Source organism: Octopus sinensis, linkage group LG1 (assembly GCF_006345805.1).
Source record: "Octopus sinensis linkage group LG1, ASM634580v1, whole genome shotgun sequence".
Taxonomy (NCBI): Eukaryota; Metazoa; Mollusca; class Cephalopoda; order Octopoda; family Octopodidae; genus Octopus; species Octopus sinensis.
In genome coordinates this window covers 91,490,326-91,516,890 of record NC_042997.1, presented here as the reverse complement: position 1 = coordinate 91,516,890, position 26,565 = coordinate 91,490,326, and the positions used below count along the sequence as shown (strand labels likewise).

The following is a 26,565-nucleotide window of genomic DNA, read 5'->3' as shown; positions in this document are numbered from 1 at the left end:
CTTGTAAATAGATGGAAGGAAGTCATAGATGATCAGGGAAAGTACATTGATGATTAAATTTCAATTAAATATAACATTTGATCACTTGTTTTCTGTATTCAAAATTCAGACAGAATTTATGGGATGACCTGATACAATATATATATATATAGATATGTAACTATACCTTACAAGTTGGTAGTGTTTCAAATTGATTTGTCATTGGAGTCTTAAACAAGTTAACATTCTCAATAACCATTAAACGCTGACAAATATCACGTGCATTCTTTTGTATCTGGTTAACCAAAGACTCAAACTTTGTCAAGCTCTGCAATGAAACAATAAAATATACATAAATACATAAGATAATGATTTCCAATTAACGCACAAGGCCAGCAATTTTGAGGGGAAGTGTTTAATTGATATCATCGACCCCACTAATTGAGTATTGCATTATTTTATCAAACTTAGAGTGATGAAAGGAGAAATTGACCATGGCAAGATTTGAACCCAAAATGCAAACAGCTAGAACAAAAACTGCAAAGCACTTTTTCTTATGTTCTAACCATTCAGCCACCTCACCACCCTTTAACACATTGATAATAAAGAAAACCTTTGAAGGATGCAGAATGTTATAGATTTATAGAGAAAGGAGATGAATGGTTGTAACATTTATGATCTTGAGATATAAGAGGAATAGTTTCTTCCTTTTTTGTTCATAGGTATACTCAAATAGAGATGTCAATTTTTAATCTTTGTAGAAGTCTAATCCCAAAGTAGCTATTCCATTTGCCAAACACAAACTGGTTTAGCCATGTTGCATAGCTAATTCTTAGTTTAATATGATAATTTTACTAAAATACATATGACAACACAGTATGTATAAAAACTTATATTTCATAAAATATGTAAGTCATCCCAGGGCCTTAACCTAAGCATAAACAACTGCCATGTCTGTTCTCAAGGAAAATGTGAGCTGTGACTTTCATATCTACAGGCAGTGTAACATATGTGAAAGGAAAGAATTTCAGACTTGACCCACCAAGAACTTATTACAACCAGGAAGTAGTCTCCATTCCAATTTCAAATGCTAGGATTATCTCACAGTATATTAACAATCTACTCACAGATTCACATCGTACAGTGAAGTCTCCAATACTAAGAGAATTCCAGTTGAGTCGTTTGGATCCAGCATATATGATGTTCTGCAGTTCATTCAAATGTTCTTCAAGAATGCTTGCCTGAAATAAGTGTAAGAAAATAGTCAATGAAAATACAATCAAACACTTTAGTATTATCAATCAAAACATGGTGTTTGTGTGAATCCAGTAAATATGCTACAATGTGTTTTAAATTTTAAAGAAAGAAATAAATAATAAACAAAATATGTTATCTTCCTCATGCTACTTATCTAAAAACAAGATCATGCCTGGTTCAACTGAAGTATACTCAACCATAGCACAATAACTCCAACAGTTTGTGGTAATATCTATATTCCGTCCAGGCTGGATGGAATAAGAAAACATTTTTTTTTACAAGACATTCAAGAGAAACCAACAACAGAGAAATACATAAATCAGCAGGAATAAAAGGTTTTACAGAAGATATTTCATAAATAAATCAAACAAATATGAAATAAGAGGTTTTTATTTTTATAATATATTTTTACACTAGTTAATCTGGAGAAAAGGGGCAGTACTAACAAGTCTCATGTATTCTCTTACTGTACTTCTTTAGTCTGACAGGTAGAGAAGAGTGAGGCAAGATACTATTCATTTTCACTTTGAAAACCAGCTATTTTGTGAGTAGAACGAAAATACAGACAACTTAAGAAATTGTCAACATTTTAAATTGAACCAAAAGGAAAGAGCTACAAACCTCAGCAAAATTTAATGTACCAAGTATATCATAATAATGCTTCAGCATGTTGTTTAAGCTTTCAGTATAACATATGTACTTTTCTTCCTGAAATTAATTTAAAAGAAAATTGTACATAGTTAAGATGGAAATTTAATAGACAAACTTCGTCTCATGCAAAGAAGAGTTTTATTTCTACAGGGTCAGCACAGAAAATGAAGATAACATTCTTGATGATGTTGTGGCAATTAGTTGTTTTAAAAGACACCACTATTTTAACTATTTTATTCATCAGGCCAAGGGAATTTCTACTTAGTTGCTTCATTTGCCAGAAGTCATAGCCAAATCACTCACAAATTTAATCATACCTTCTTGAATAAGGAAAGAACTAATTAGATAATGTAGTCCAAGACAAATACCAAGAAAGTCAATTTGCCTTTCATTTAGGTCTGCTTAATCAGGGTTGAGCTGCAATTAGATAACATTGCATTCATCAACCTCTTTATTCACACTGTATCAGTAATTATAAGTATTTCAAACATTTCCTCAGCTCCTTTATCCATCCATTCCCTACCCAGAGATGAAGTCTGTGGCCAGTGTTCCAGGAGGCTTGTATTTGTAAGTGTTAGTTGCATGTGTGAAATTAGAGTGATCTTCATAGTGTAATTTTTGTTTACCGAAGTCTGCACTGCAAATATTTTGTGTGAATATGATACATCCATAATTCCTTCACACCTAGCCATATGTGGAGGTTGTAAAGAAGGTAGAAGACATCAGATCATAGAACTGAAGAAGACTGCCACCATTTGATGTTAGGAGCTTGTCATTCTGACTGCATTAAGATCATAACATACAAGACCAACCACTGCTTTTACCACTAACCTTATCTTCTCTTCCTTCATCTTTCTCCTTCTCCCCTTCCCTCCTCTTCTTCCTCCTCCTCATTGTGATGATGATGATGATCATCATCATCATCTACCTTGTGAACATCTTCAGATCATGTTTATTCTAGTCAACATCTATAGACTCTCTAGCCATTTAATTTTGTCTATGCAATTAATATCTAATTAACCAATATTTAGTAACTATCTAATCAAGATTTAACATTTTGTCTATCTATTCCAAATCACCTGCATAATGAAGTGCCATGCTCTAATTGTGTGAGGGGTAAACCCAGGAAGACATGGGAAAAAGTGGTGAGAAAGGATCTTTGGATGCTGAGTGTCACTGAGGAAATGACAAGGAACTGGGAGATGTGGCAATTTGCTGTACCTGATAAGATACATTAGGCCAATCAAAATCGATGTCTTCCACACATACAGGTGCCAGTGCCATTTAAAAAGCACCCATGTCAGTGCTGCACTAATGCACCAGTACTGGTGCTGCATAAACGCACCCATGCCAGTGGCACATAAAAGGCACGCAGCACATTCTGTTACATGGTTGGCATTAGGAAGGTCATCCAACCATAGAAACCATACCTCAACAGACAGCTGGAGTCTGAGCAGCTCTATGTCAAACCGTCCAACCCATACCAGCATGGAAAGCAGATGTTAAATGATGAATCTAGTCAACATTAGTCAGTGTCTGTCAGATCATTATATAAAAGTTGTACTATATTGAGGTACCTATCAAATATCTAGACACTGTTTCCATCATTTACCAACAAAGTTAGATCCAAAATATTTTACCTGCAATGCAACATTCCGAGCCAATTCAGGGACAGGAAACCCAAGCTGCTCCATGTATTTAGTTTCAGAGATAATTTCAAGTAGCATTGAGTCAAAATCCACAATAAATTTAAAATCATTTACTGAATTAACTGAAGAAATAAAGGAGAATACTACGTAAGAAAAGAAATACAAAATGAAACAAATCTTGATATAGTTTAATTTGGAAATTTCATCAGCTTTAAAATATTTGGCTATGTGATAGGTGCAGGCATGGTTGTGTGGTTAAGAAGCTCACTTTGCAACTATGTGGTTTCAGGTTCAGTTCCCCTGTGCAACACTTTGGACTAATATCTTCTACTATAAGCCCATGCCTTGTAAGTTAATTTCATAGATGGAAACTGTGTGGAATCCTATTACTTGCTATTGTTTACAAATAACAATTAATACATAAGCTTTAGTTAAATGTACTGAATGCATTTCATTGTGTCCCTGGGTACTACACTCAATTCTAGATGTCACGGATCACCAAATTGTGAGAAGTTGTACCATATCTTTTACAATGGTGCATGCAATAAACAGCAAGGGACTTATCTTTAATCTACCAAATAGAAGAAACTTACATTAATTACCAACCCTCATAAGCTTCTAAGAGTGCTTGAACACATTTAATTCATTGCTATTTCTGAAGAGAATGATATGACTTAGCACATCTTACAGAGAAAAAGGGAGCAAGCTGGGGATATTAGTACGGTTAATATAGGGTTTGATTGTACCAGAGAGTTGACAGAATCCTTAGCATGTTGGCTAAAATGTATTTCAGCATTTAATTTCACAACTTTGCATTTTTAGTTCAATTCCTATCGAGGTCACCGCAAGACAACGAGCTGGCAGAATTGTAAGCATGCCAGGCAAAATGCTTAGCAGCATTTCATCTGTCTTTACATCCTGGGTTCAAATTCTACTGAAGTCAAATTTACCTTTCATCCTTTTGGGGTTGACAAAATAAGTAACATTTGAGTACTGGGGTCAATGTAATTGACTTACCCCCTCCCCTGAAGTTGCAGGCCTTGTGCCAAAATTTGAAACTAATACAGAGTTTGATTGAAGGACTAAGCATAGTGTATGATGGAGATCCAATGAAAAATGCTATATCAGAACAGATATATCAATTTGGGAATAGGAAATTCAAAACAACAGTCAGTTGTAGTAATTGTTAAAATTAGAGAAGTTCATTCTAATAGACTATATAATAATAATGAAATTATTGTATACAATGCTCAGGTGCACCACAACTTGTCGAAAGTGCGTATAAAGCATATGCGGTAATGTACGAATGTCTGGAAAGTGAACAGTGTATGAGTCAGATACATGCTTGCGTGTGTATGGAGGGGAGAAAATCAGGTGTAATGTTGGCGAATCCCAGGAAGCATGAAAGTTTTGAAGGATGCAGTGCTCCGACAACTAACAACTGATGCCAGCAGTCTGTTCCATACTTCAACAACTCTTATCATGAAAAAATGTTTCTGAATGTCATGGGACTGAAGGATGTTAGTAAAGATTTTCTCTTTGGTTTAAAGTACCAGATTCTCAAATCTTTATTTAATGATTAAATAAAGAAGCCATTAATAACCACTAATTTTTAATCAAGAAATAGAACAATATTTATACCTCACAACTAGAAATGAGAATCAAAGTGTTATAAATCATTCAGCCAAATAGCTGCCTTTGGTGAATTTAGTGGTTTGCAATTGTTGATATCAAATCAAAACAAACAAAAAAAAGATTACTTACTTCCTGTTGTTGATGAACATTGATCCACTGATGTAGAGCCGTCTTGATGGCTATCATTCACAGATACCCTGGTCAGCAGATTTCGTTTTAGTAAGTTGGGCAGCTTATTTTCAACATCAAACCTCCATGAGTTGTAAATGTTGACTTCATAGCATTTCATGAGACGACCAACATTAAGGTATTTCTCCCGAGCCTTGATTTGAACAGAAGACGAATAGACAAACATCATCATCATTTAGTGTCTGCTTTCCATGCTGGCATGGGTTAGATAGTTTGACTGAAACTGGTTAGCTGGAGAATTGCACCAGGTTCCAATCTAATTTGACATGGTTTCTATGGCTGGATGCCCCTCCTGACACCAACCACTCCCAGAGTGTAATGGGTGCTTTTTACGTGACACAAATACAATTTCACTTGGTTTGACAAGTCTTTTCAAGCACAGTGTTTTTCCAAAGGTCTCAGTCACTTATCACCTCTGTGAGACTCGACATCCGAAGGATGCTTTTTACATGCTACCAGCCATGATTATGATTTCACTTGGCTTGACAGGTCTTCTCAAGACAAATGTATATAAATATATAATAAACAGTATTCTTGTCAGAATGCTGCATACATACTTGCAAAAATATTTGTGACTATTCATATTTTAGCATGTAATTGGCTCTGCATGCAAATACAAGGAGGTGCTGAAAAGTTCCTGGCTTTAAGGGTATTGCAAATGGCCCAACCTTCTGAGTTCTTTTACAGGGCTTAGAAAAACTGAAAGACTGTTGTAGTAAGTGTGTAAATCTGAAAGGATAATACATTGAATAAGATCATAATTAACTGATCCTCCTGTATTTTCTTTTACTCAAAACCAAGAACTTTTGAGCATCTCCTCATATGTATGTGAGCAAGTGTGTGTGCATGCGTTAATAAACTTCTTTCTATTCCGCATTCTGTCAATTTTAGAGTTTGGTTTTGTTCCTCATTCTCTTATTTCTATACACCAATGACTTACTTATCCTCACTTCCAGCAACACCCATTCTTACAGAGATGATACTATCTTTCATTCTTCTCTATAAACCATGTTTTATCTGCCTAGCCACCATATACCATGAACAGAAACCTCAAAAGCATCCTGTAGTGGGAATATGCTATTTTGTCTCTTTCAACAGCAAGAAAACACGAGCTACTCTTATCAAGAAAACATCATTGCAATACATCTTCCCTACCCCTCACCCTTGATCATGAGCAGCATGAGCCGTCCTTGAAAAGTACAAGAGCTTTTCTGAAAAAAACATAGCTAGATCTGTATCCCAATGACTGGCCCTTCTTTTCGGGACCAGAAAATACTTTGTCTCTCAATAAAACTCAAATGAAACCCACCATAGAATATTGCTCTTAAACCTAGCATAAAGAGTAAAATGTAGTAGTTCAAGAAAAATGTTAATGACACCAATTTCACAGCTTAGAAAGGGTTTGCAAAGATCTTGAGCACTGTTCTTCCCTGCAACCCAGCAAGTAATAGTAAAAATTCAAGATATTTTATATTCATTAATGATGCATTGAATTCTTTTTACGTTGCCTTTAAACTATATTTGCTAGTGTATATAAGATGCACTCTTGCATAAACCAAGCCCCTACTATTTTGTGGAAAAAAATGTTATGTTTTGTGGTAAAAAACAAATTTAGAGTTTTATCATACACTTATATCCTTTGTATTGCATCCGTAATACAATCACATTAGACACATGGCAAATTTTTGTTACACTTATGATCTTCGGATGTTGAATCTCATGGAGACAATGACAAGTGACTGAGATTTTTGGCAGTTTGCTATGCTTGAGAAGACATATCAAGTTAAATGAAATTGTCATCATGGTCAGTGCCAGTGACACATGAACAGCACTGATGCCAATGACATGTAAAAGGCATCCATGCCAGTGACACATACAGTTGGCATTAGGAAGGACATTCAGCTGTAGAAGCCAAGCCAAAACTGACTGGAACCTGGTGCAGCTCTTTGTCTTACCAGTTCCAGTCAAACCATCTAACCCATGCCAGTATGGAAAACAGATACTGAAAGATGATGATGATGATCATTTATAAAGTAAAAGAAAAAGCATGTCTTATACATTGGCATATATGGTCTTTCTTTTTGGAGTGTAGAATTTCTGCAGAAGCATTATGCTGTTTGATTGTTATTCCATTTCTTGATTATTCCTTTTCCAAGATTTATAAACATTTCTGAATCAAACAAATTTTTTTAATATAATTTCTTTGAATTTCATGTTTACTCTCTTTCCCCTTTCCTCTTTTACTTGTTTCGGTCATTTGACTGTGGCCATGCTGGAGCACTATCTTTAGTCAAGCAAATTGACCCCAGGACTTATTCTTTGTAAGCCTAGTACTTATTCTATCAGTTTCTTTTGCTGAACTGCTAATTTACGGGGACGTAAAAACACCAGCATCGGTTGTCAAGCGATGTTGGGGGGTGGGGACAAACACAGACACACAAACATACAAACACACACACACACATATATATATATATACAACGGGCTTCTTTCAGTTTCCGTCTACCAAATCCACTCACAAGGCTTTTGTCAGCCCGAGGCCATAGTAGAAAACACTTGCCCAATGTGCCATGCAGTGGGATTGAACCCAGAACCAAGTGGTTGGTAAGCAAGATACTTACTACACAGCCACTCCTATGCCTGTTATGCCTGAATAACAATTTTAAATAACGTTAAGTGTTGCTTTTATTCTGCAGATAACAATCTTGAGGATATATGTATCAATAATGCATCAATAATATGTATCAATAATGTATCAATAATGCATTTGCCGAAATGATGAATTTACTTTGCAATGAAATTTATCAGGCAAATTATTGTGATGCTATTTGTACACATACTGTAATATAAAATAAAGAAATAGTTAGCAGCTAAATCTCTCCCAACAATTTTCTTAGCATGACTAAAATGGAAACTAAATATCACAAATCCAAAAAGCTTCATTTAATCTACAATAAAGTTTGTATGTACACAAATAGGATATTCAGTAAAGAGTGAAAATTTACTCAAATACTTTCTCAAGAATCCTTATATCTGAATATCTAAAAACACGCACGCACGCACACACACACACACACACACACACACAAATGTGGAGTTGTTGGCCTGTGTTATATTCAGAAACTATAGAACAAACACCCACAATAACTGTATATCTTATTATTATTTGACTTCTCACAGGTAAGTATGGATGATATTCCTTTTGAGAAGTAGCAGTCAAATCTCCTTCAAACCTCCTTCTACTCTCTATGAAATAAGATGAGAAAGAGATAAATTAGCAATTTTTCTTTTACTTTTTTTTTCTGGAAATAAGGAATGCAGGGAAATGGGGCAAGCAATGACATGATGACAGCAGTAGTAGATGTGTATAAAATCAAACTGCTTTTTTCTTTCCCCTCTTTCAGTCTCTACTAAACCTTTTTACTTTCTTACTCTCTCTTTTTCTTTCTCCCTCTCTCTCTCTCTCTCTCTCTCTTTCTCTCTCTCTGTCTCTCTCTCTCTCTATGTCCCTTTAGAGATAGGGGGGGTGAAAGTGAGAGAGAAAGAAAGATAGAACAAGAGATGCACATGAAGAAAGTGACACAGATAGACATCATCATCATCAGTAGTTTGAAAATTGAATAACATACTACTTCACTTAAACAGTTCATTGTGAAACCCTTTTTGAATGAATTATAAATGTAATTTACATTGGATTCAGTTTCAGAAGGAGTTCTGGTGAGGATTTCAACCCAAAATGCCTTTGCAGTTTTTGACTACCTAACAACAAGTATTTAAAAGGATTACATGGAATTCAAGTTCAGAATGACAACTGAGATCTATGAAATATGTTTAATCTCAAAAAGGTTTCATTCAGTCAGTAGAGTTTGGATTTTAAAAAAACCTGGTTAAATCACAGTTTCCTTCTGTATTAAGCAAATAAATGGTTTTTACCCCATTAGTTAGATCATAAAATTTTGGAAAAGATTAGAGATTTATATTTACAGTAACACTGAATACCATATCAACATTTGTTAATACTGGTCTTTGAATTGTATTCAGAGATATTCCAGGGGCCAATTATTGATATATCTACATACATCTATTGATATATGTATAGGTATGGGTAACCAAACCTGAAGAACAAACACATTCGAAGAAACAGTTCAATACAAATAAGTTCTTGAGTAACCTCATGAAACGTCATTGAGGTTACTCAAGAAGTTGTTTGTAATTTCTCCAGACCCTCTACTCAAAAGCTGCCAACACTCCTCAAGACTTAGATGAGGCCCACAATGAAGTACTACTGCTCCCACATTTGGGACAATGCAGTAGCTATGCATGCAGAGCATTCTGGACCACATCCAGAGAATGGCTGCTTAACTAAATGATATCCAATCACTAACGAACATGCTCCAGCATCTGTCCCACTGGTGTACTGTCTCCTCTTTTTCTCTTCTCTATTGCTACAACAAGGGCCTGTTTCTTGGATTGATGTCACACTCCCACCACTCAAGCTAACTTGACCCATTGGTCTTTCAGTCTCTTGTTAATCATTCACACCCCTCAGCCCCACCTTTACCATTATACTCATTCATACTCCCCCACCCCAGAACATTGCCTATCTGGAATATTCTCTTTCCTCACGTCTTTCCTATAGGTATTAACTTGCAACAGTTTAAATAAAACATTATCAGTATCAAGCTCACTTGTTTTGGAAGCCTGCAAAAATCATTGCTAATGGTTTTACTTCAGATTCAACAAGGGAAAAAATAAAGTTGATTCACTAAATGTTAAAGTTCCACCAAGGCTGTCAACAACCAAACCATTATGAATAGTAATAAAAATAGAAGAAAAAACACTTAGAACTCAGATAATCAGCAGCATCAACAATTAACAGATGATAAAATTGGTAAAAGAAGCTGTAAATATTAAAATAATTGTGTCTCTAAAATTAATTAGATGAAATATGTTTGATACCACTTACCTTCTTACCAGTTTCAGTTCCCATCATCTCTTCAAATGTAAGGAAAGAAATAATGGTATGTTTTATTTTATAAAATAGTGATCGTTCCCAGTAAATGCGGCCAGCACATGGTGGCATCATCTTGAATAGAATGGGATTTTTCCGGTTTTTGATAAATTCATCTTCCACAAATACAACCTAGAAGAAAATTCATTGAAATGATAATGAAAGGATTTTGTATTAAATTTAAATATTTCTGCATTTATATTTCATATATTTTCATCTACTTCCCCATGCTATATAATATAATTTTTTATATATCCATCTTATTTACTATGGTAATTAATATGTAATCAGAGAGATTACGTATTTATACACAAAGTGTATAATGTACAGGACTTCTAACCAAACTTCATGAACTAATAATTTGTCAGTGATATTTGTTCAAATAAGATACATTTACTTCTTGCTTATAAGAGTCAACAAATGGAATTAGTTATAAGAGTCAACAAATGGAATTAGTCATATGTTACAGCACACCACACAAATAGAAGAACATCAAACACAAGTCTGCAAGATACATAGATATATTGGCTATATGCATGTGCTTGAAGTAGAAGTACAATTCCATCTATGATCTTATATAATAACTCGATTTCTGAGAAGAGAAACAGAGTTCTAAAGACGAGGAAATTGAACTACAAAATACATATCTTTCTCTACTTAACAACTTTTGTCTAACAGCAAGGTAGCTAAAGCATCTATCACAAAGGTAATTTGTCTTTGAAGTACATGACCACTCTGGAAGTGCAGATTTTTTTACAGCTACTATCCTATTGATTAGAATACTAAGAATATTAAGTATGTTCATTGTACAAAAAATAAAGGCAGTGTACTTCATAGTAAGAGTAAAGACCCCACTTCAGCCATGAATGACTATGGGACTGCACCTAGAAATTTACACTTCGAGGCACAAGTCTGAGCAAGGTTGTTTAAGGAAGACCAGCAGTCACTGATTCATACCAGCCTCCCCTCTTCATGTCATCAATGCTATCCAAAGGAAAGGCAAAGACCAGTATAGCTTGGCACCAGTGACATTGCAACTCATTTCTACAGCTGAATGAACTGGAGTAACATGAAATAAAGTGTCTTGCTCAAGACCACACAACACACAGCCCGGTCTAAAAATCAAACTCACTACTACCTCATGATTGTGAGCCTGACACTCTAACCAATTGCTTCATAGTAAAGAACAGAGAAGGTGAACTAGAAAGGGGTCTAAGGAACAGGAATAAAATATTATGCAAGCAACTAGTACATTATGCTGAAAATTTCTTGGCTTTGGGTAAAAGAAAATACAGGAGAATCTGTTAATTATGATTTTATTCAACATATTCTCCTCTCACATTCACACATTTATTGCAGCAGTCGTTCAGTTGTTCTAAATCTTGTAAACTAACTTGGAAGGTTGGGCCTCCAACCAGACCTTTCACAGTACCCTAAAGTCAGGAACTTTTCAGCACCCTTTCATATTATCTAATTGTATAAACAGATATTGAGTATGACAATGGCAAGTTTTCTTGTTATTCTGTTAGAAATGTTTTGCCACATTTTATCCTGTGAACAGCAAAGTAGCAAAAACAAAATAGAAAATGAAAAATAGAAAAAATGAGAAAAATATGAAACAGATAATATTTACAACAACAAAAGTTATATAATATTACTCTACAAATATGTTAACAAACTAACAAACCAATTATTAATGTTACACTGAAAATGGCACATCACTAAAGCTACATCAATGATAATACCAGTAAAGTCATGCCACAAATACCACAAGTACCACAGTTCAAATATCTCATCTTTTGTGTTGTCTACTTGAGGATGAAATTTTTCCTATCATATGAGAAAGTTTCAGAATCCCTACAGTGCTCTCATAGGACAAAAATCACATCTCTCTTCTGCTATATTCCAGTTGTTAATCAAAGTTACAGCCCTGTAATTTCTATAGACCATTCCAGAATATATAAAATGCTTACTTCTTTTTTATACTGTTCTAAGATCTCTGTAAACTTCTGCATCAGTTGTTTATTAATAGATTCTCTGGAACGAATGTGTTGAAATTTAAGCAACATATCAAAAGCTCCCTCTGCTGATCGTAAGTTTTTGAATGATTTGTCAATAAAGCCAGCAGCTTCTTGTTCAATTGACAATACTTCTTTCTGGAAATTATCCATCAGTGTTTTCCATAAATATTTGTTTGTCAAGGAAAATGGATCAAAGCTTACCTGAAATGATAGGTTTTAATAAAAACAAGCAGTTAAAATGTTTGGCAACATTCGTAAAAGGAAGGTAATAGACATAGAACATCAATTTTCCAGACACTGAAGGTCTGGAAACACTCATAATCCATATTGTTTTAAGAGCTGAAACTTAAATTTCGCACAGCCCCAGACTAGTTTATAGGTTAGTCCTTCACAGTATAGCATTAAAAAACTTGTATCATTTATACTGATGTTCGGGTGACTTCTATTTCATTTAATTATTTAAGTAAATTTAATTTTTGTTTAATTTAGAGGTGACCAACCCTAGTTTAAAAAATATCAATAATTCAGAAAGTCTTTAGAGCCAAAGGTTCAGAAAAATCAATTTTGTACCTGTATAATGCATACATAATAGATAAAAACATTATATGGTTGCTGTTTAGCTCCAAGTCAGCCTTAATCAAGCAAGATTATGATCACCTGAGGCAAAATCAGCTGGTCTTTTCCATATATCTAGAATTGCCTAGTCTAAATTACCCTTCCTTTCTGTTGGACAAATGTGTGTAGTTGGTAGGAAACTTTAGCCTTTATTCTAACTACTTAAGTGCATGCACAGATGGTCACTTTTTGATTTAGTATTATTGTGCTTGGGTATCACCTGCTTCTAAATATATTCAGATATTAGGTAATACTTTTCTATATGATTATTATATCTATTCTACTAATTGCTGAGAAGTAATTATTTCTACTTTATGTACAAGGCCTGAAATTTTGGGGGAGTGGGTGTGCCAGACGATTATATTAACTCCAGTGTTCAAGTCATACTTATTTTATCGACCCAAAAGAACGAAAGGCAAAGCCTGTCTCAGTGGAATTTGAACTCTAAACATAAAACCACAAAAAATGCTACTAAACATTTTGTATGACCTACTAACAATTCTGCCAGCTCCCTGCCTTAATTGCTGAGAAATATTATTGATTTTTGACTTCGTAACTACAATCAAACAATCACAGCTGAATCAATGGTTTATTTGAGAACATTTTGTGAATGAGACAATTAATATATACATATATGCAGTAAGGGAAAATATTCAGTAGAACTGAAATGTGGTGGTTAATAAACTCCATGGAGAAATTAAATCAAATTGAGAAGTTGAAATAGAACAAAATTCGTTTTGACGCATTGATGAAGGTTACCGCCCTTACATGCATTTTATGGGAATTATTTCCCTTCGAATATCTTGATCAAAAACTGATTTCGAATTTTGGTACAAGGCCAGCAATTTCGGAGAGTGGGTATATACATATATGTATACATGGATACATGCATATGTATTTGGTAGTTTGAATGTATGTAAAAATACATATTTTCTTGCTGATTAGCATGTGAGTATTCTTTATTTGTGGATTTGTTTATACGTGCTTTCTTCTGTGATTCTGTATCTATTCTTTAATTCAACAGCATTTTAAAATTAGATATGTTTAAACAAAATGATTATGTCCACAATCAAAAGTAATGTGTATGGCTATAGATAGAAGAGTATCATTCTATACAACAGTTTTATAGCTATATGCCTAGTTTAATATATAATTTACATGTACATGAGTTCATACATATACATATATATTATACACAGTTCTCAGTATTCATAATTATACAGGTTTATCTATGTACCCTGGAGAGGAACTTTCCAGATGTAAATACATGGTCTATCCTGACTGAAACCTTATATATATAAACATATTGAGTATGTTTATATATATGGGCAACAGATGCTAAACGACGACGACGATGATGATGATGATGATGATGATGACGACGATGATGAGCAGCAGCAGCTCTAATTTTCACTAGGTATTTGAGACTTTCCTGAAGACTTTGCCATTATGCACAATTTAATAGAACATCATTTGAGAGACAGGGAATAGAAAGAAATAATAGGATTAAATGTTTAGTGTAGGATTCAAGAGCCAATAACGTTAGTGAAAGACAGAGGACATTGAACAGATTTACTTGAGAATGTCATAGTTAATAAATTCAGAGGAGTAGTGGCAATAGTTGTAGAATTTAATTTTCTAACTTGAATAAAAACCCAGTTTAACAATAGGCTAGTATTAAAAGGTAATCGTAAATTAGTTTCTTATCAAGTAGCATCTCTTATGATGTGGTCTATTGTTACTACTGCTGTTGTTGATGTTATATAACATCAGCCAACTTTATATGAGCATGCCCATGACATTAGGCATTCAGATGAACATGTAGCAAGCATGTTCACAGTTTATCGTTGTTTTCTGCAAGGAGTCACACAACCATACCTGCTTGGTGCTGATTGGATACTTTAAGTCATCCAATCAGACCACTTGCCTGACCATAAAAATGTGGTCCATATGAGCCTACCCATAGCAATTTAAGGATGTCTTTTCCCACTATTTTCTTCAGTGAGGTGGATTGTCAGATGGAGTTCAGATCTTCAGCACAGAGCAAGTTTATTTCACTATGCATGCTCAGTGAGAAGAGAATTGTCAGCAGGGATTTTTGACACCATGTTATGTGTTTTTCCCATGTACACCTTTATGTTCAAGCCACACAAGGAACTAATGTATTTTTATTAACAGAATTATTCATGTATACTAGTTTGCTGTATTTTTGTTTAGCAGCAAAATAAATGTAGCAGTCTACTTTAACTTGTGTCTTTGTATTTCTTGATGTTCTTTATCATTACTCATTTGAAACCAGAAGATTATAATATTACCAGGGCCTTAGCCACATTCACCTTTTTTAACCTTGCCAAAAACATAATGGATTCATTCACTAATTCTTCCAAGATATCCTATACTGAAGTCTGCACTAAGATCTTATTGTAAATTATGGTTGGTTTTGTTGTAAAGCGCATATAACTCTGTTACTACCTAGATAATAGATTAATGTGGCACCATTTCAGATCTACAAACAATGCTTCATAAAGAAAGAAAATTCAAATATATAAATGAAAAATAAAAATGAGAGATGTCTTTATTTTTCTTTTTTAATATTACATGCACCAAATATATATATTTAAACTAATCGGTAACACTTACTATACTGAGGGGCTTAATTAAACCTTTAACTCTTTGAATAACATCTTCAATTTTCTTAGGATCTCCTGTAACAGCTTTCAGTTCTGATCCAAAAATGTTATAGAACTCTTCCATGACCTAAAAATATAATATCAAACTTTGGGCATGACAAACTTAAAGCATAATGAAAGTAATATGTCTAAACATCTTTCATGATATTTCTGTCATAATGAAAATAACCAAGCTTTAAAGGAGGCATTAGCAATCTTTTCTAGTAGTGCACCTTGTCAGCTATTGCATATAATAAAAAGAATAATTTAACAAACATTGTATCCAATACAGAGTCCACCAAATAGTACACTGTCTGATTATTTGAGAAATCACTTAGCTTCAACAAACTCTAGTTGGAAGAAAAACATTAGTGAGTGAGGAAGAAATAGACAAAAGTCACATAAATTGATAAAGTTAGACCTACAAATTACTTTGAAAGCTATTAATAAAAAGTTATAACGTTTATATAATCATGACATCATATGTACCATACTTATAACAGGACACAAGCAGAGTAAATGTCACAAGTTACACATATAAGGATTATTTATAGAAAAAAAATCACCTGAGCAACATCATAAAGATCTTGATTTATAGTGGCCATATAGTCTGTAGCTTCAAACAATCTTTTCCTATCAAATTCCCACCGCTGATCTCGCCCGGAAGCTTCAATTTTAGCACGTCTTTCAAAGTAGGATTCTTTCCAAGTGGTTAACATTCTTTTAGCACCAGAAGTCTTTTTCTTTACCTCATCAAGGTTGGATCTAAAAGAGCATGAATTTAATTTGAGAAAATAAATTAAAGGTTACTCTTGCAGAGTTTTAATGGTCAAAATATTTTCAATACTACTTTTTTTTTAAATTGTCTCCTAAACCCAAAGAAGTTTTTAAACGAAAAACACTTCTTATTTCTAGTTTCACACCATGAAGTAGATATGATATACAAAAGGATCCACATAATTACAAGTAATATTTCTCAATATTAACTATTCTCATTAGTTAAGTGAATTTAAGCAATATTGAATTGTAACATGCTTCATTAGAAACCTGTGGAAGGTTTGGAATCTAGATTGAAACACTGGTAGTCTAACACCTTCCCTGCTTGTCTATTTTGTCTTTACTTTTTGTCACAGACAGTACTCCTAGAAAGTGCACATACTTTCAGGGAAACACCTATAGAATAAGAATGGTTATAACCATAGTTATAACCATAGACATCTATTCTACTTCAGTTGCATTTGCCAAGAGAATTCCTAAATGATGGTGAAGTGTAAACATCTGCAGTGACTTTGATAAGTCCAATTGCATGTTGTTCATGTTTAGGTGTGAGTGAAGTTCAATATTGTTACCTAGCTATGTCTAGAAATTGTATCTTTATATCGTTGTATAACCTTAAGTAAGACAAGACCCAGTAGGTAGTCAGTTGAAAGACTGGTCTAGAGGTTTATGTATGTTGTTGTCACAGATCAAACTGCACCATAATTTAGATCTATGAACAAAGGTGTTCCAGCCATAACTATCCATTTATATTTCAGTCAATGTATCAAGGACTATTATCTAAAATTATCTTTCTCTTATTTTTAAGGGCTTAAGGTGTGGTTTGCTGATCAAGCAACCACATAGTGGCTCACTAAATTATCCTATATATACCACAATACAGAGAGAAAGGTGAGGTTGGAAGGGAGGTAACTTCACTGTACAAATGACCCTAAAAACTACGTAAGCTAATCATATCTGTTTTACCTCTACATGTCTCTTACATCAACCACATTAAGACTTATCAAAAGCTCAACAGAAAAATTTCAACTCGAAGAACAGAATGGTTGCAGAAAGAACACACGTGGTTGTAAAGACCAGTTACTGATAAACAAGACAACATTAGAGAACAGCAAGTAGAAATATCCTTCAGTAAGCCAGTGGGATGTACCGACTATCATTAGATCCTTCAGCTAGTCAATGGACTGTATTACATTATCACCAGTAACTTGAGATTTCGTCTAATTCAATTTGAAGTTAGTTTGCTAAGTGCAATACTTGAAACATGCAACACTTGAGTCACTTATGTAACTTTACAGTTAAATTTTAAAATATACATAAACTGTTATGTACTGAGTTTTATTCTCTTGTTTGTTTCATCAAGCTTCTGTGTGTGGTGTGTGGTGTGGGGGGGTGTATGTGTGTGTGAGTGCATATGTGTACATGTGGATTTTTTCTCTTTTGCAGGAGAGTTAATAATCATTTAGATCACCTTCAATATTTGTCTGATACTTGTTTTACCAGCCCCCAAAAGATTAAAGTCAATTTTGGCAAAATTTTAATTAAAAATACTAGGCATTTTTTCTGGTGATCTATCAATGAAGTAATAATTAGAACTCACTCAAACAACTTGCGGACATTAATTACTTGAATAACTCTCTCAGTTAACTCCCAGGCTATTCTCTCCATCAGAGGCACCATCCTCTCATCTTTGTTGTAATGTCTTGAAATAATCCACACCATTCTCAGGGCATTCATCATGGATGGAATTGTTTCTGTGACAACCTGGAAACTAACACCATGAGAAATATTTTTGAAATGACGTTCTAGGGTTGATAGGAAACGAACATTATCCTTTGCTTCAATATGATATTTATGTAAATCCAACAGCATTTCTTCAAAGGTGTTGTCAATGGAATTAAAAATATCCAAGACCTGGCGCACTGTTCCTGAACGAAGTTGCTCAACCAGTGCACTTAAGGCAGCATTCCTTTCTTTCCAATAATCAATCTCCATCAGAGGCCCATTACCTTGTGGTTCTTTCTTTAGCTGGATTTCCAGTGCTTCAATGATCCGTGTCATCCAGTCAGTACAAGTCATCCTTAATAGCTCACAAAATTCAACATCTTTCAGTAGTTCTGAGGGATCAGAAAGCAAATCATAATTATTAAATGATTCGTGTATTTCAAGTCGTACTTCACCCTCAATTTGATGAATAGTCCGAGTAATACTAGAAGTAAATTTTTTCATAGCTATGAGACATTCATCTTTTATAATTGAGAAGGAAGATGTATCGATGTTGTCAGTGTTGAGTGACTTAAAAGTAGGTTCTGGAGGAGTTGCAGAAACTATGATTTCATCAGAGACATCAGTATTTTTGTGAATAAAGAAAGACAGCAGAGGCTGGTAAACCTAGAAATTGGATTAAAGGAGATTAGTAAATTGAAGGTGTCTTTATAAAACTATATATATATATACATGTGTGTGTATACAACATCTTAATCAAATACACTTTACACAAAATATCCTTTTTATTATTGTCAATTACAGAATTATAAATATTGATTAAACTAATAAATGCATTTCTTACAATTCCTCAAGTGATCATAGGAAATTCTACTGAAAGACATTCAACTTTATTCCACATATTTTGTTGAATGCTTCTGCAGAGCAACTAAAAACTGACTTCTCAAGAAATAGAAAAGTGTACAGTATATATGATTTGAATAAATGATGTTGATGTTTATGGTTGGTTCTCTTGGTATAGATCACATATATCCTTTAAAAACCAAAATTCATTTAACAGATTTCTCTGAACATAGCTTTTACAGAATATAAGACTTAACCTTACTTTTGAAGCAGAGAGAATACTTTGTTATCAAAGTTCATATTAATGAAGAATATATTGTTTCATCAAACATTATGAGTATTGGGAGAGGATAATGTTTGCAATTTGGAGAAGATTGAGAAAAAAAGAGGAGAATTATCATTGTAGTAATCATTGTCTTCATTGCTACAATGGCTACAAGCATAATCATCATCATCATTTACATCATCTTTTCCATGCTAACATGCATTGCATCGACTGAGAAAAGTTATTTTCAGCATGAATTTATAAGTGGTATTTTATGTGGCCAGTAGCATGAAATAAAGAGGGTGAAGAAAAGTATAACTTGAATAAGCAAGAGGGGAGTTTCAAAATTTTTCATTTGCATATGACCCAATCAAGTATGCAGTGAAGAAGCTTCTAATGTAATTTATTACAACTGCACTACATCTGTTGTACACTTACAAATTATATTATACAGTGATTTCTCTTTAAAGCTCCAGGTCATTTCTATAGGGGAAGGTTGTAATTGATTAAATCAACCTTAATAAATGATTGATAATTTATCTTATCTATGCTAAAAGCATGAAAGATAAAGTGAGGCCTGGAAATGTATGCATACAAAATGTTATCTGGTGATCTATGATATCTGCCAACTGACCACTTCGATTACATAATCAATACTAAGTTCTGATCTATTCCTTTTATAGATACTGGACATGATCATTTTCCAGTTTAGTCAGACTATATGTATGTATATATATGTCCCATACCTCTCTCTCATCATGTGTTTATGCATTTTTCACTTGCTGACCATGTCCTGTTCTTATTGTATATTTTTTGGTATTTTGTCCTGTACTTATGTCTTGTGTGTTTACATATTTTTCACTCGTTGGTGATGTCCAGTACTTGATGTATTATATATATATGAATGTTCAATTTACAAGGAAAGATCTATGGGAACAGTTACAAAGTAGCCAGATGTCACACAAGTATCCTAGGAATCAGTAATCGCACTTGCGTGAGAATTAATTCTGGGGAGAAGTGAGACATGTTTTGGAGAACATAAGAATAATGGAAAATGGAGACAAACTGTGATATAAATGATTCAAATAACATCTTAGGCGTTTGTCTCCATTTTCCATTATTCTGATATATATATCTGTATTGGCTTTCTCATTGATAATGCCATTTCCAATGTATGCACAAATGTAATTCTTTCCCAAATAAATTGCACTTCATATTTGAGGCTCCAATGAAGCTATAAGGTGTTTTTCAGGCACTGAACTATGAGTCAACTGTATCTTAGAGCAGAAACAGCTGTAAACTAATGAAGTTCATAAGATAATCATTTATTCTTTTGTAGTCTCTTTTTCTTACATATATATATATATATATATACCTGATAGTAGACCCAGGAAGACATGGAATAAGGTGAGGAAGCATGATCTTTGGATGTTGGGTCTCACAGAGGTAATGACATAATCAAGACCTTTGGTGGTTTACTGCGTTTGAGAAGACTCATCAGGCCAAATGGAAATATAAGTCATGGACAGTGCTAGTAGCACATAAAAGGCACCCATTACAGTGACACATGAAAGTCACCTGTGATGGTGACATGTAAAAGCATCCATGCTGGTGACACATAAAAGGCACCCACTACTCTTTTGGAGTGATTGGTGTTGGGAAAGCATCCGGCTGTAGAAACTTAGCCGAAATCAGACTAGAATCTAGTACAGCTCTCCAGCTTACCAGTTCCAGTCAAACCGTCTAGCCCATGCTTGCATGGAAAACGGATGCTAAATGATAATGCTGATTGATGAGTAACTCTGAAAGTTTCCTCAAATATAGACTAAACAATGGACATAATACAAGCAGCTCTAACTTTTGTTTCTTTTGTCATCAAACTCAGAATTTGCAACCATTTCAATGGGTGCAGGCATATCTGTATGTTTAAGAATCCCATGGTTCTGGATTTGATCTCACTTCATAACGGCTTGAGTATGTGTCTACCATGGTATAAAATTAAACCAAACCCTGTTATTTTAACTCTACAGAACTTGTAGCTGTTCTCAGAAAGTAGACTTGATCCATTTGATGTTTGGGTGCCTTTAATTAGGGTCTACTCTGTTATGAACATTCAAATCAGACTTCTGGTCCAAGGATAACCCATAAATTGTGACATATTGACCCACAAGTCATAGAAGACCGACAAAAAATCATTGCTGCTGTCTTTCTTCATCTAAGTCGTAAAAGCAGATAAATGCAAATTAAACCACTTTGTTTTTGTTGAAAATAACATTTATTGTCAAACTCTTTATAACAAGAAATTATGCTTTATTTAAACTTTGTGCTATCTTTGTTCTTACTCTCTCTGAACTTTAGTCTTCTGCCCCTTATATCAGAAATAATTTACTGTAAAGTTGCGCTAACAAAAATTTCAACTAAACAAAGAATTTATTTCTCTAACCAAACACAGGTATTCCTTAGAGTAGTAAGAAATAAGAAGAATTTACAATAAATACAAAATTTCACTGGCAAAAAGAAAAGAAAAATTTAATTCCATGCTTACATGTAATGCTACTTGTTCCAAACCAATCAGCAAGTGTTGGTTTAAAAGGCCATACTCAAAATAAAAAGATAATTCTCCCAATTCTTCATGAGTCTGTGGCATTGGTATAACACCAGTTGTTGTACGCACAAAATATATGCAATTACAGGAAGAGAATTCTTCAGGAAGATACTCAAAACTCATATAAAGGTAATCTTTTTCAACTTTCTGGATGAATGTTTTCTGAAAATATAATACAATTCAAAACCCTCTATGATGTTGCATTAACATTCAGTTCGAGTCAATTCTCTTAAGTGCTTATGTTATTTTTTGTCTTATATCTTTTGAAAATATATTGCAGATTTTTATTTATTTATCTGAAACTTCACATTAGTTTTCCTGAGAACAAACTAACAATTTCCTCATTCCTACGCAAACTGAGAGAGAGGAGGTGCTTCTAAGACTTGTGAAGAGTTTTAAAACTGTTAATCTCATCTTCTTCATCCCATTTGTTAGTATCAAATCATCCAAGGGCTATAAATTTATATTTTTTATTAACTAGGCCTCAAGGAAGGGACAGTACCCTAGCTTTTGCAGGCCCTCTTAGATTGGTGAGACCGGTACCAATAACATTCCACTTAAATGGTTGCAAGTCAACAACTGCACAAAAGGCACAAGCAGTGAGTTAATTCCAGAAGGAATTAACTCTGTCTAGTCCTTCTAGAGAGGAAGTACTAGGCATAGTGGACAGTACTTTTGAAGTGTACAATTTCTGTTTCAAATAAGATTCACTAACCCATATTATAATCCCATGAGTTACAACATCACACACAAATGATTCCCTATTGACCAAGCACTTTACCAAGGATTTTGTTGACCAAGAGGGAGAGCAAAAGGCAAAGTCAACTGGACACAGGAAGGTGTGCAATCAAGGTGAAACTTAACACTGCAATATATTTTTGTTCAAAGCACCACCTTTTTGCCCTCCCCCCACCTTCTACACTGATACACACACACACACACTCGCTCTCTCTCTCTCTCTCTCTCTCTCCCTCAAATACACAGACATGGTATGGTAGAGTGTTGCACTCACAATCACAAGATCATGGCTTGATTCCTGGACAGGGTGGTGCATTGTGTTTTTGAGCAAAACACTTCACTTCACCTTCCTCTCCATTTAAGATCTGTCAAGAGTAATGGTTGTTTTCACTAAATATCCAAAGGTTTAGGAACTATTGGTGGGTGACATTGGTGAGCTGGATCCAAGTAAATCCTATTCTATAGAAGACATAATGGTATTTGTTGAAGAAAAAGAAGGACTCAAAGTTTTAGAGAAGAGGATTGTTAACAACTATCCTATCATTTTTGCGATAGTGGAAGTAAGAGGAATAGATTCATAGATGAAGGAGTCAGAGGAGTTTGCCCTCTTTGGGAATGGGACACACAATTGCATGTTTCAAATGACTAAAGAGTTTGCATGGACTGCAACCAAATGGCTCTCTAGAAATTTTAGATGAGTTCTGCTATGTAAGTAATATAATTAATGATTGTTAGGGCCCTCATGAAAGTGTAATGAAGGAGGGTTGGTTGAGAGAAATAATCGATCCACTGGATTTGCACTGTCAATTTACCAGAAAGGTTGAGCATAAATGAGAAGAAAAATTAGTTGAACACCATACACATTGGCTGATGTGTACAGGTGAGTCATTTACGCTGGTATGGCACATAGTGCAAATAGGAGATACAGATTTGCATGAAGTTTGCTTTCCAATCACATTTATCCAGGTTCAGTTCTACTGTGTGGCACTTTGGGTAAGTGTCTTCTACTATAGACCTAGATTGACCACATGAGAGGATTGTATGAATGTATGTATGTATGTATATATATGTATGTATGTATGTTGATACAATTGCTCAGGAGGAGGAGAGGGAGGTGGAGGAGATGGAGAGAGGAGGAGGAGATGGAGAGAAGGGGAGGAGATGGAGAGAAGGGAGAGGGGGAGGGGGAGATGGAGGGAGGAGGAGGAGGAGAGGGAGAAGGAGGGGGAAGAGGAAGAGGAGGAGGAGGAGGAGAGGAGGAGGGAGACGGGGAGAAGGTGGTTGGGGTCGTTGGTAAAAGAAATAATATCATAATGTTATAAACTGACAATGGAAGGTACCGGAGGTAGAAGTAGTTTAAGAAATGTCTATATGGAAATGATTAAGATCAAATGTGAGAACAGTGAACTTCACAGTTAGATGATCAAGACTGAGAAGATCAAGTACATTAAAGTGAACATTATGATAATGATTTCAAATTTTGGCACAGGGCCAGCAGATTTTGTGGGGAGGAGGAAGTCAGTTACATCAACCCCAGTACTTGATTGGTACTTATCTTATCAAATTTGAAAGGATGAAAGGCAAAGTCAACTTCAGTGGAATTTGAACTCGGAATATAAAGACAGATAAAATGCTGCTTAGCACTTTATTTGGCATGCTAACAATTCTGCCAGCTCACCACCTTCAGTGAAAATGATAATAAAGATGACAATAAGGACAAAAACTAAATTATGAAGAACAGATTTTCTGGTTACTCACTGACTGAGATTTTGTTTCTTCCTCCAGATATTCTGCACCATGAATATCCATTTTACTGGTTGATTCTTCACTTTTGTCCTCTTTTTCCAATTCTTTCAGCAAAAGAAAAAGGATTTACAATTACCAAAACTTGTTGCAATGTTTCTGTCAATGAATCTCTTCCTTCCTCAAGCAAAAATTACTGGCATTACACAGCAACAACATTAAGTACATTGATAGGTAAAGTACATTATGCGAGAGGATCTAATTCTAATTCTACAAACTCAAATTGATGCCCAAATCTAGATAGTTCAGGATTTCAACACTGATTTGTTCTCTGATTTTTCAAATGAAATTACTTATAGCATAAAATGGTTGTTATATATTTCCAGATGCCTTAAAAAATCATTCAGGGAGCAAAAGGTGCTTGTTCAAAACAACCTGTAATATCTTAGTGTTTTCCAAATTCAGTTACATATGCTGGTCCGTTGTGAAGAGGACCAACTCAAATGTTGTTGTAGCATTGGTGGAATGTATCCACGCTCTCTGAGATATGCCTTAGCTTATCATCACCCTTCAACTTCACGTCGTCTCCAGCAACTCTGATACGTACACAGCAACTCGCTCAGGTTTAGCTTACATGCTGTTTGAGTATATTCACCAAGGTTAACAGTCCAGCACTACCTGCGAGATCTGTACCAATGTAACCTGGCAAATGGATCGAAGCCCCAACTTCTACACATGTAGTAACCGCTCTCCTCTTTGCCCCAACTTCATTGACACAGAACAAACTGCTATTGTGTACCTGTACGAACTAGTATTTATCTCCATCTTGTGTCTAGACGTTTCTATTTGTTCTCTATTTGTTCTTTATGTTCACTCTTATAAACCACATGAACACACAGACACAAACACTTGTTGCATGCACGATCATTGCACTTACAAAAGACACACAGACACACTTGTTGCATGCACTCAGACACTACACTCTGCTAGCACTCACACACGCTCTTATCACAATGTACATATCTGTAGATAAAAGTCTATCTTTCTCTCAAGCAGTAGAACGGTTGTGTTTTTCTCTTTATTCTTTACTGGCACTCATATTCTTTATACCACATATTTGGCAATCTTCTTTTGTAAGGGCAACCATGTGGCGTTTAAAAGGAGACATTTCTATCACCAACTCCTTTACATACAGTCGTTCTCTACATTGTCAAATTTTCCTCTACACACCATGCATTATTATTACCTCCGCCTTAGCGAAGGTGGAGGTACTGTTTTCAGTTGTGCTTGTTTGTTTGTTTGTCCGTGGACAAGATATCTCAAGAACCACTGGATAGATTTGAATGAAACTTTCAGGGATGTTTGGTCTCATGACTGACACAAACTGATTAGATTTGGGGATCAATCCGGTACCAGACAAAGGATTCTGGATTATTTGTCTTTCTCTGATTATCTCCCTTGAGTTTCCATGTAAGTTATAGCATGGTTGCTATTTCCAAAGTTTTATTTTTCGTTTCTCTATTATTAATTTTACTTGCATTTCTATCTTAGTAGAAACTGATGGATAAAGAAATCAAACTACATAAACAAACAGCAGCAAAACCGTTCAGAAATTAAATAACACTAACAGATTCAGTAGCAATAATAAATTTACTTTATCCTCACCAATTTTTAGATTTACCAATTTTGAATATGTCGCTCCTGTTTAAATACCTCTTAACTACTTTACAATTGCATTTCTAACTCTCCCTTGAAGGAAGGTTTACTTCTTGGACTCACGTTTTTGTGTGCAACGATGCTGTTAAACCACCATTAAAAGCACCGTATGCAGATCTTTCCCATTTCTTTTCACGCACAGGTAAATTTTTCACTATAGACCTTAATGGTCGTAAAGACACTATATCAGTGGATAGATTAAAAGAGGCCTTCATAGAGAAAACTGTCCCTGTTCCCAATGCAGATGACACACACAGAGCATTACAATACGGCACACACACCCACCTTCACATTCCATGACTACCACTGGGATCAATCATGTACTGGACAAGGATTCTGGATTATTTTTCCGTTTTTTTTTACTTAATTCTTGAGAGCAGTCAGGTTCATTTTTAGTATTCTCATTTGTGAGAGCAGTTGAGTTTATTTCAGATATTCTCATTTTAAAAATCATCTCCCGCTAATCGTTGAGAGAAC

At 34.7% G+C, this 26,565-nt stretch overlaps 1 protein-coding gene across 1 annotated transcript in view; it reads right to left on the bottom strand.

Moving 5' to 3' along the window:
• Positions 1-26,565, bottom strand: part of LOC115209933 (dynein heavy chain 10, axonemal-like) — a 188,621-nt gene that overhangs the window by 151,428 nt on the left and 10,628 nt on the right. Inside the window, 12 exon segments of the mRNA XM_029778568.1 lie at positions 167-307; positions 1,107-1,220; positions 1,858-1,944; positions 3,528-3,658; positions 5,301-5,493; positions 10,327-10,503; positions 12,345-12,593; positions 15,648-15,764; positions 16,243-16,441; positions 18,054-18,844; positions 21,832-22,053; positions 24,388-24,479. Of these exon segments, the coding sequence (XP_029634428.1) occupies positions 167-307; positions 1,107-1,220; positions 1,858-1,944; positions 3,528-3,658; positions 5,301-5,493; positions 10,327-10,503; positions 12,345-12,593; positions 15,648-15,764; positions 16,243-16,441; positions 18,054-18,844; positions 21,832-22,053; positions 24,388-24,479 (2,513 nt within the window).